Source organism: Gobius niger (genome assembly GCF_951799975.1).
Source record: "Gobius niger genome assembly, chromosome: 21".
Taxonomy (NCBI): Eukaryota; Metazoa; Chordata; class Actinopteri; order Gobiiformes; family Gobiidae; genus Gobius; species Gobius niger.
Window position 1 is genome coordinate 17350235 of NC_136872.1, and position 12157 is coordinate 17362391.

Genomic DNA, 12157 nt, shown 5'->3' on the forward strand with positions numbered 1-12157 from the left:
TTGTGGGGAAGCTGGGCCCCGTCATGTGACTGGAAAGAAAATGGTCCTTTCTGTGTGGAGATTGCATGTGCGTATATCCTGGGTTGGCTTTGGCTATCAACCCAAAACATGCACAATAGGCACTTCTGACCATGAGCCAAGCACTGCACTGCGGCCGCCCACTGGTCCTGATAGTTTGCTCCAGCGGCATCGAAGCACAGGTCAAATAAAGATGGCAATGAAGTAAACCTATAACAATTTTGCCAACTCTTTCCACCAAAGCCAATACGCTGTCAGGAGAGTCTTCTGGATTGCTTACAGTACACGATACATTTTGGAAGAGCTTTAGCGGATTCAGTATAACCGCCATCTTTTTCATTTACACTTCACACAGTGCCCCGACAACAGGATCAGTTTTGTAAACAGTCATTAATCCTTATTGCTGTAATAGCATTAGCTTGAGCAAACACTGAAAGGATATGTCGCGGATTGACGGACTTTCCTTCCGCTTTGTGGCTGTACCAGACGTTTTGCTCTAATGTCCACAGCATGAATATAGCACCAGTGCCTCCCAACAATAAGCCTGAGCGCATGTGTGTGCTCATTTACATAGATCCAATCACACCTTGTCTACGCCGCATTTGGGCATGAGCCGAGAAGGGGGAAAAAAAAAAAAAAATCTCTTCTCCATCCATAAACAGTCTAAATCTTGCAGTCCCACGCCAGATCTGTGTCGCTTACTGTTATTATTATTATTATTAGTATGACTTCCTGTTTACTGTCTAGTGATGGATACGGTGACGCTATAGCCAGCACAGAAAAGGCAGTGGTTCATAGAGACCAAGTGGTTTGGCCTTAGTGGGGGAGCCGCGGGGCAAACAATGGCCGCTCTGTGTGGCTGAAGTGCCTTTGGTGTCAGTGACTCTGCCAGCAACTGAGACGGGCAGATCCAAAATGGCGGAGAGCGGAGGGAAGGAGTGAGTGAGTGAAGAGATCCCCGCTGGTGCTTGACACGGGGCTGAGCGGGGGCACACCGGATCACTCGGCGTCTCTCTTTGGGGGGAGGTTTTTGGACGAACGGAGTGATCCCAAAACACAGTCCGCATGGGAATGTCCGCTCTGTAGTTCATAAGTGCTGTTTGAGATGAGGACAAACTTGGGCAGATCCAGTTTCTGTGACAAGAAGAAGAATGTTGCAATTACAGGACGTTTCTTTGGTTTACATGTATCGTTCTGGCATGCTTGGTAGATCCACGCACTTCACTGTCATCCATGCATGCTGGAAATGAAAGGTCACCTATGTCTTTCAATGCTTCTTTCAATGAAAAATGGTCTAACAAAGAAGTGGGGGATGTTGAGATATTGCAAAATGAAGCATATTCACTGTATTTCTATATCTGTGTGTCTTAATGTCTCAAGCAGGTTCCACAAATTGCTTTAAGTATTGGGATTGCGATTAAAATAGAAATTCCTGTTTGGAAATCAAGATTCCCAGTGCATATTCTAAACAATTCAAGGAGCATTAACTCGGGAGAGAAGACTGAAATATGAACCGCTAAACTAATACCAGAATCAGAACCTGTTTGTATAGAGGTCTATACAGGGTTAGCAGGTTTTATTCATTAAAATGCTTCATGGTAACAGGATATTGCTTTCTAAGGATTATGTAAACAGTTACAAACAATTACAATCTCCACAAAAATGGAAATAGCTCTGTATCCTGCAGATGCTTTAGAGCAGGTTTGCAGTCAATACAATACAACTCCCTTTACCTGTCGCTGGCCCTAAACATTTGATTTAATTTTGTTATACACAAATAATTACTACATCAACTTATCGTTCAATAAATAACAAATGAGCAGCAGATTAGCCTCATTTCATATACTTTGCAGGAGATGATTATGCACTACAGTCAATTTAATGTTTTAGAGTTGAAAGTATCAAGCATCGTTATAGAATTTAGAATAAATAATATCGTTTATCGTGATATTTTCCTGCATCAATATATCGAACTTCATAACTTGCTATCGTGACAGGCCTTTTCATTGCAACTTTTTTTCCGGATATGTTTGAGGATCTCCACGTTTGCAGAGTCCTGATTTTGAAATATAAGGTTAAGAAGTCGTACTTGGGCTTCTTCAGGCGAGACTCATCTGCAATTTTAGACTTCATTCATTTTAGTTTGAGAACATTTAACTGATGTTTTAACAACGCATTTACGTGAACTGTTTTTTTCAGGTTGAGATGTGGTTTACATTCAGTTTAGACATACTGATTAGGGCTGGGTACTGTTAAACAATACCAGTCTGGTATCGAAAAAAAAAAAAAAAAATGCTTAGGTACTACCGGTATCGGAGAAAAAAAAAGTATCAAAAACAGGTACCGAAAAAATAATAATCTTCAGATCCAAGTTTTGATGCTGTTGGTCCAGGGACAGCATTAAAGGAAATGAAAAAATGTTTTGCTCAATGTTTGCCCTATTTTCCCCAAATTTAAAAAAACATTTTTTTTCTAATTTTCCCAATTTGTTTCCCTAATTTTTAAATTTATAAGATTTTCCCTATTTTTTTTTTTTGCCTCAATTTTCTCCTTGATTTTGCCACAATTTCTCCCAATTTTTACCCCATTTTTGTCCTGAATTTACCCCCATTTTTGGATACATTTTTATTCTTATTTTTTACCTCAATTTCTTCCAATTTTTCCCTTTTTTTGCCCAATGTTTGCCCCGTTTCCCTCAATTTCTTCCCCAGTTTTTTTTTCTTATTTTTGCCCCAATTTTATCTTGTTTACCTCATTTTCTACTAATGTTTAATTATCAATATTTTCCCTATTCCTTCCAATTTCCCCCCATTCCCCTCCCCAAATTATTCCACATTTTTCACACATTTCTTGACATGGGGAAGAACCGGATATTGTAATGTGCAGATCTTCCACACATTATTGCTCTTTTTTCTGGTTTTCGACAACAAATATTTTAGTATTGGTATCGGAAAAAAGTATCGTTCAGGTATTGGTGTCAAAAACAAAGTATCGTTAAAGTATCAGTATTAATAAAAATGTAACAGTACCCAGAAAACGAAGAAGCTGAATCATTGACAAATCCGATTAGCAGTCATTTTTAACTACTATAATCATGTCCTAATTTTGTTCGGCCCACGAGTGACCTCGGTGTCCTGAAGTTTTGGCGAATAGGTGACCTTTTAGTCGCGAGAGTCGAAGCAGTCAGTCGTTTGGCTACAGTTAGAGCTGGAAACAAAATACAAGCTGCTTTCTGTTAGTTGAGCACAAGCCAAGCAGAAATGTGCAAATTAACAAAGTGAACATTGCAGGGAACGCTGACAACACGGGTGAGAGAGAGAGAGAGAGAGAGAGAGAGAGTGGAATATGTCGTAAAAGCGGAGTGACTTACAGTTATTGAGATGACAGTTACACGGCTGTGGAGGGAGACTGTATAAAAAAAAAAAAAAAATTAAAAAAAAGAAGGGAAAAAGTCACATTTTTATTCAGTGTTCATGTGCGCGGCTCGTGTTGTTGAATATCGCTGTGTTTGTGCTATCTGCCCGTGTCCGTCTGTCTGTCAATCTGCTCCCGCCGCAGTCTGTTTGCCAATCTGTCATTTTTCTGTTTACCCGATAAGAAGATGGGAGAGAATGCGAGGTGTTTGTGTCGAGCAAATTCATTTAAACTCCGGCGATGAGCTGCGGAGCCAGGTATTGTTGTTGCGCTCGCAGCGCCGGGTGAAGAGGCGCGCGGTATTCATAACATATATATAGAGGCGGCGGGGCTTTGCAGGCGCTCAAATGCTTACCAAGTATATCATAAGGGCAGGAGTATAGGTATTAGGAGGGAGAAGGTGCAAATTCAAAAACGGTGACTTGAAATGGTGGGGTTTTTTTTCACACAAATGGAAGTATCAACACTCTCTTTGAAAACCTCCATGATGTAAAGAATCACAGAAATATGCTTTTTATAGCAATTACAGCATGAAAAGTAATGGAAATCCCACATAGATATAGATGTGAAGGGAGAATCAGACCCCAGAACCCATCAATCAACTCTTTTCTTCCCTATTTAAAGAATTCTAACGTATTAACTTTAACTTCTTCACAGGGCGAGTTTAAAGACACATTTCACAACTTTAAGGTCACCTCTCAGGGTCGTAATCCCAGGAATGCAGGAACACAAACCTGTAAGTTCGCGAAAAAAATGCAATATACAAAACTGATTTAGTTTTAATACTAGAAGGAAAAAATAAGGTGTCTTTAAAGTACAGTTAAATTTACCACTTGCCTTAAACGAGTGCATTTTCTTCAGTTCGGCTAAAATATTCTCGACCGGAGCTTACAGACTTTGGGCCGCAGAGCAACACCACATTTGAAAGCTAAGACCTACAAAACTGATCTTAAAGGATCTTTTTCCTGGCGCTGTTGCCGTGTTGTCGACGCTTTTGTCACATTCTTTTTCATCTCATTTTTGCTGCTCTTCTGAGGCTTTTTCATTGGGTTTCCATCACATTTTTGCCACTTTTTTGTTATTTTTTGGCAACTTTTTTGTTGCGTTTATGTCCCATTTTTGTTGCACTTTTCTTGCTTTTTTGGTCACTTTTTTGTTGTGTTTTTGTCACATTTTGGTCAATTTTGTTGCTCTTTTGTGGACTTTTTTTTCTTGCGTTTTCCACATATTTTTGCCCCTTTGCTCCCATCACTTTTTTGTCACATTTTTGTCACTTTTGTTGCTCTTTTGTGGCTTTTTTGTTGTCTGTGTCATCCTCATTTTCTTCTCATTCACTAACTAGTTAAATGCTTTCTTCAAGAAGCTTTAAATTTGGGTAAAACCAAACTGGAATAATGTGCTCGGTTCAGGTGGGGGTTTAGAGGTTAAAAAACATGGCCGACATTTTAGCCAAATTTAAAGATCTATTACATATTGATAATGATAAATCAATCTTGAATCAATACAATGTTTAGGATTAAAAGCTTAGCTCAAATATTTACTACATTTCAGTAACATTTTGTGGGACTTCGGATCATTGAAAAGTTGTTGAGTTGTTGAGTTGCTACGGAAACGGGCCTGATTATCAATCCCTTATAGACTCATGGAGCGACAAAGCCAAACTTAAAATGAGTGAAAATGAAGAAAACGTAAAACACCTCAGAAATGTGACGTGCTTTCATTTGTCTCTTACTTTCCCATGATGCCGTTCTCACCTGTGAGTAACCGGTTGACCCGGAGCTCCTCCTCGGGTCTCTCCCGCTCTCCCCTTCCTTCTGACTGCCCACCGACGAGGAGTCCGAGCAGCTGCTGTGCACTGTGAAGAAAATACCATCACTCAAACAAGCCTGAACATTAATGTGGATGGAATACATTGTGTCTAAAACTTAACACAAACTAAACAAAAAGAAGTAATGAATGAACTCTATGGAAACAACTCCAGATATTGTTAGTGTCTTATTATAACACTTAAGCCCCAGATGAAACAATTGGAGCCCCAGACTTTTCATTTTCACCAACCCAGCAAGAAGTCTGGTCTTTTAATCCTTAATATTTTTCACTGGCAGTTTATGAAGCTTTTTTTTTCTATGTGTTTATTGTTATTGATGATATGCTTGATCTTGTAGGGCAGTGGTTTTAAAATAAACTTTTCACACCTCATGATGCATTTGAATGTGCATGTAATCAGGCTTAAACCGAGTATACAATAGACCTGAATTGGAGAAGATTAAGTCCAAACTGGGTCAGAACTTGTCTACTTGTCTAAATCAGGAAAAAAAAAAGCACATGTTGAAGACGACATATTTCCCAAGTCTAACGTAAGACGAGACAAAGACAGCGTGCAGCCAACAGTGAGGAGGCAGATTCCCCCCCCCCCCTTTCTTTCGTTTTTTCCCTTTTTTTCATCCGCTCAATGAATTTCTAACACGGAGCAGGGAGCGGGGTCTCGGGGGACAGCACGTGCACGGAGAGCTCAGCGAGACACCTGGTGAGCAGAGAGGGCACTGCACCGGGCTGTGAATGTCAAACGACCCAAGGCCCCGGGGGCGGCCCTGGCCTTTACAAATCTGCAGAGGGACTGGGAACACACGGGGGTCGAACGGTCGGAGCCTTCCTTATTCATTGATAAGACCGTGGCGGCACATAGTCGCTTTTACCCTCAGAAGTGGTGCAGGTAATTATAAAATCCTTTGTTTTGTTTACAGACCGCACACAATCTGGAATGATATACATAATAAGAATAATATAGCTGACATCATTAGAAGAAAATCATTTTGAGAGCTAGAGGATCTACACATTTACATAGACAAGAAGATTGATGGATAAAAAGACTAGAACCATGTTGTTTAACGAAGAGTCAAAACCAAAGCCAGATTAGAAAGTCTCAGTGTTGCAAAATATCCCAGTATGATGTATTTCCTGATGACATCTTTGCTGTTTGAGAAAGGCAAACGCCAGACCAAAACCACCGCTCTACAATGATGCTGAAAGTTGATTTATAGTAAAAAAAAAAGAAAAACGTACCACATAGACAAAAATATAACACCCTCTTTGTGTGTGAGAAAGAGGTTTCCAGCACCACTTTGCTGTAAACATTTCTCCTGCTTTGTACACGCCGTTATAAGCTGTTGATATGACAAGGTCAAATCTCTCCACTGTTTACCAAAACATTATCTGCATGACTCAGGAAGTCAATTATGGCTTATCTCACATGAAGGTTCGTTGTGAAATTAATCTCACTGATTTATCTGTTAATAAAACGGGATCGTTTCAGCGTCCTCTCTAAGGCTCGTAGTCGCGCAGTTAGCTCCGCTCTTCTGGCAAAAATATACAAAATGTACAATGACTCATCAATTTCTAGTGTCGCAAATATCCCAGACATGTATTTCCCGGAATGCAGAGAATGCTGTTTTCTCACAATGACCCAATTATGAGGCTGACCGTAAATATCTCCTCTGTTCTGTGTGTGAGGCCTCCCTTACACCAGCAGGACCGGGTGAAACAGGTCCAGCACAGGTCTAAAGACAGCAAAGGTAAGAGGACAAGGATCCAAACAAGGTCTATAGATGGACATGTGGCCAACAAGCTTTCCCTTTCAACTAGCAAATCCATGGCACCGTGAAGAACACAGTTTGAGCAAGAACACGCAGAGCAATGTTGATGATGGATTATGGGCTTTGAAATGTTAAAGGTGCTTTATAGGTGGAAAAAAAAAGTTGACATTTGTGTGTATTTGACCTTACAGTGACCCAGGGGCTGCATGAGTGGTCAGCATGACGCCTTTACTTTCAATAATGGTGGCCTCTAGGACGCTCCAGGATCAAATGTTTGGAAGGTTTTCACTGCTGACGGAGTGTCTCACCAGAAATCCTACAAAACAATTGATCCTGGCGCATTGCAGAGACCACTGTGATCAAAAGCAAAGGCGCCATGCTGACCACTCATGCAACCACTGGGTCACTACATGGTCAAATATGTACAAATGTCAACTTTTTTGTTCGCATAAAAAGTTGCATAATGCATCTTTAAGGAGGGTTTTGTGTTCACAAACTTTACAGGCCGCAACCACCAAAATCACTCAACCTACAACTCAGGATTTGTAAAATAAAATTAGCATCATAATGATTGAAGATGCAAAACATAAAAAATCTGGTTTAATGATGTTAGTTTGGATACTGTATTTTGATATTTGGCTCAATTTCACAATAATACGCTGTTTTCAGTGAAAAATACATCAAATTCAATGTCATAAATGTAAAAATATTCAACCCCCACTTCAGTCTACCGCTCCCCAGGGGATCCTGACCCCCACTTTGGGAACCACTGCTCTATGAAACAACAAAATCTAGGAAATACAGATTGCTGCACTTCATCCGTGGAAAGAGGAGCGACCAAAGTGACCTGGAATACTCTTCTGCTTTTTGAAAAAACATAGCAACATAATAGCAACAAAAACTAACTGTAACTAACTGTAAAGTGACAAAAGAAAGTGAGAAAAAAGTGAGGAAAATGTGACAAAAAAGCAACAAAAGAGTAACAGGAAAGGGGCAACAATCTGTATAAATGAGTATTGTTGGTCTTAGCTTTCCAATGAGGTGAACCTTTTAGATTTGGGTAAAGCTTGACTGGAGAAAACGAGCTTGGTTAAGAGGTTAAACAGTTGATTTTACACTGCCTGACCAATAAAAAGGTCACATGACATATAGTACACTGCCTTTAGCTTTGATGGACTCTAATGTGGACAATCCATGTGTGACAATGATGACAATGTGAGTCCATTGAATACTGGCATTGTCATCTTGGAAAATGCCTGCGACATCAGGGAAGAAGAAATCCACTGATAGTCATTCAGGATGTTCAGCTGATCTCATTGTGTGGGCTCATTGTGTTGCTGAAACTACATAACATTTAAGTAAAACCAAAATATATGAACAAATATCAATATATATCAAAACCACCCAGCATGAGTTCAAAACAGAAATCTCCACACAAGTACCAACACTGGCCCGCACACCACAGCTTGAGAAGCTCTCCACTAAATATTCCAGAGGGCGCCTTTGTCCGTCTCTCCGCCGCATTTGCATGGAGAATTACGACTGCACTTGAAGCGTTCATTTGGGGAACATTGTTATAGAAACCTGTTGCAGATAATGTGTGTAGGTGGGAGATGATAGCGCTAAATTAAATAGTAAGAGCACCACTGAGAGCTATGGCTTTATTAAAAAGATCTGGCGCCTTTCATCCGTGCGCCCAGAGAAGTGGGCTGTTACACAAATGATTAAAAACGCCGGAGTATTAAGTAGAAAAGTACAAAGCACAAAGTGGAATTGATTTGAAAATACGGCAGGAAACAGTGACATTTAACAAACTTGTAATCAGTGCATCAATTTTACAATACATTTTCTTTAGGTGTTCATTTGGGCTTGAGTAAAGATGCTAGGATAGGAATGTCAAAGTCGATTTTCCTCACGTCTCCATAAACAAATATTGCGCATAGTTATTGATTGACTGCGGAATTCTTCCGCAGTCAATTATTGGTTTTCATGTTCTTTATTATTATTCCTCTTCCATCTTTTTCCCGATTTTCTAGAGCTTTCAGCACCTTCATGCTTTGTGCAATTTATGCAAGTTATGCATCAAAACGTTCTGCATGTTGAGGAGAAGGGTGCTATTACTTTTGGGACTTCTGCAACTTACGGTTTTTCCGCAATCGGCCAAAATGTTGGAGATTTTTCCCATTGACTTATAATGGGGCTGCCGCAAATCCATGCTTTTCTGCACTTTTTTCTGCATTTTCTGCAATTTCTGCACTTTGTGCATGTTCAGCTTCTGCAACTTGTGGGTTTTGAGAAAAAAAATGGCCTTCTGCAGATTTCCAGTTTTTTTATACGGGAGTTTGAAATTTTTGCATTGGTGTGTATGTGGACCTGTCGCATTAGTGTGTATGGGGGAATCCAGCCAATGGGGAGACTCCAGGCCTTTCAGCCATTTGTGCAGCTTCTGCCAATCAAGCACTGAGGCCATTTCAACAGTTTGACCAGTGGAATTTAAAAGTTTATGCAATATTAATAATTTATGCAAATTAACCACTTTATGGGATTTAACCAGTTTATGCAACTTAAGAGTTTATGCCATTTAGGATTTATGAATTTTAAAGAGCTTATGCAATTTACATAATTTATGCAAATTAACCCATTCATGCATTTTACCACTTTATGCAGTTTAAACAGTTTATGCAACATGACATTTTATGCATTTTACCAGTTTATGCAAAATAGATTATGCAATTTGAAGAGTTTATGCAATTTTCTGGATTCGCTTCCCGCATTTCCGCAGTCAATCGCAATGGCGCTGTATAATATTGGATACAGGATTGTCATTGTTAACCCTTTATAGGGCAAGTGGCTATTTTTGATGATTTCTGCACACTTTACATATGGCCTTCATCAGTGAGGTAAAGAAGCATGTAGTCCTCACTCAGCCAATCAGAAGAGATCACCCTACTGTGACATTTGACCAATCAGCAGAGGCTGGTCACTTCCTGTTTTCTCTAAAGTCTGAAAGTCTGGCTAAATTCATGGTAAGTTAATGAAACTCAGACATTTTATTGGTGAATAATTGTGCAAAGTGATGATATATGTGTTGCTTTTGAGGACATCGTGAAATGAGTGAAATTATAGCATGAACATTCAGGCACCGTATTTGATCATACTTAAACAGGGCGTATGTTAATTAGTTTTGTCCATATTTGGACATGGCCGTTGCACCTATTATTCATACTTACTGTATTTTCCTGACAAAAGAACCAATACATCCCAGGTCTATGTTTTTATGTGGCCAAAAGGTAAACAATATTGGAGGTGACTGACCCCGCCCACTGCACATAAAGCACAATCACATTTCAGACACTCTTGCCTATGACATGTGTGATCATTCAAACATCAATATCACAAAACACAACGCCTCCTGAATACCAGCAACACCCAGGATCTGGAAGTATTTTTTGTATCTTTTATACATGAACCTTTTGTATTATTTTTTTTCCGCTTAAAGGAACAGGCCGCCGTTTTTCCATACTGTGATATGTTCTTACCTGAGCTTAGACGAGTTGATACGTACCTGTCTGGTCTTTGTGCCCGTGGAAGAGTGTGGTAGCTTCCAACTTCACCCCTGTTTGGAGCAAATGCTAACAACATCTTTGGTCGTTTTGCGTGACTGAGCGCACGCACAAAGACCAGACAGGTACGCATCAACTCGTCTAAGCTCAGGTAAGAACATATCACAGTATGGAAAAACGGCGGCCTGTTCCTTTAAGCGGAAAAAAAATAATACAAAATGTGGCAACATCGCTCACATTGATTTTCTATTGAAAATTTTTGAATAATGTTACAACAGAACTAAACTTGTGTTATGTCGCCCAATAACACTCTTACAGGGACTATGCAGAGTTTAAAAATGTTAAAATTAAAATGTTCCAGCCATGTCCTAATGTGGAGAATGAGCCCAGACCTGTTCACCACAACTGCCTTTAAAATCCTGCACTGTCTTAATATAGACGGTGCAGTTACATGTATGACCTGAGGTGGCAGTAGTGAGTATAAAATGGCTAACTTGCATCTAGCCCCTTTAAGTTGAAAGTATTTCAATGAGTGCCCTATAAAGGGTTAAACTACCAAAAAGTAGAAATTTCACTAAAGACTTATTTAAAAAACGGGTTGGACATAGATAGGACGGGCTATACATGGTTCATTATGCGCATCTTGTGATATTTCGGACCAGAACAAAATAAGGGAAAAGGCTGAATTCATTCACACGAATTCAAACCAATATTATAATCTTTTGAGATGTGAACTGATCATTTTCTCTCTGTGGTATTTACTCTGTTTGATTATTTAGGACAAAAGACGAATAAGAAAAATGTCAATGTTGTTTTCTTCTCCAAAACAAAGCCAGGATTTGAATCAATCAAAAACGATCAGTGGATAAATACTCTTTTCTAAATGCCACAATGGGAAAAAAAACACAAAAAAACGCGGTGTGTTTTTGTTTGTTTCATTTCAAAGAATTGAGTGACAAATGCTTTGGGTATGTTTTTTCTTCTTCTCCCATGACTTTGCTGTAAACTACACTCCCGCTGAAATGCTATAATACAAAGATGTGTGACCTTCTGGCTCATCACAGACTTACACAATCCTACATCCAGAAACAAATGCATCTGTTCATTCATTTGGCTTTTTATACCTTTTTTTTCTTCCTTTTTTTACAATATTTGTAAACAAACCATGTAGACAAGATGGCACCGCCAAAACATATAAGGCAATAAGATGAAATACAAAACTCAGGGTTTCTATCAGTGGCAGCCGGTCAAATTTATTCTGTTTAATGCCTAGTTATTCCCCAAATGCAAAAAATCTTGTAAGATTTGTTGTTACAAGATTTGTAAAGATTCAATCAAACAGAGGAGTGAGAGGAAACTGTGAGATTTAAAACCAAATTGGACACGACGAGAAACTTTTGAGCAAAAATATTGTGTCAAATTCAGTCAGAACTGCAGCTGAATTTGTTTTTTGTATTGTTGTGGGCTCGGAAAATGCTATTTTCTAAGTAGTTTAGATTATGGCTGCATAATATATCGCAAAAGAACAATATTCGTATCGCAAGGAGCCACAATATAAGATAAAATAAG

The 12157-nt window shown here is 39.3% G+C and overlaps 1 protein-coding gene across 1 annotated transcript in view; it reads right to left on the reverse strand.

Annotated features, from left to right (window-relative positions):
* Nucleotides 1–290: 290 nt before the first annotated feature.
* The window catches only part of arhgef40 (Rho guanine nucleotide exchange factor (GEF) 40), a 65997-nt gene continuing 54130 nt past the window's right edge, over nucleotides 291–12157 (reverse strand). The window contains exons 25-26 of the mRNA XM_079579859.1: nucleotides 5187–5287; nucleotides 291–1152 (exon numbers count right to left, since the gene is read on the reverse strand). Coding sequence (XP_079435985.1) covers nucleotides 1018–1152; nucleotides 5187–5287 — 236 coding nt within the window. The 3' untranslated portion in view covers nucleotides 291–1017. The remainder of the gene's footprint in view (nucleotides 1153–5186; nucleotides 5288–12157) is intronic.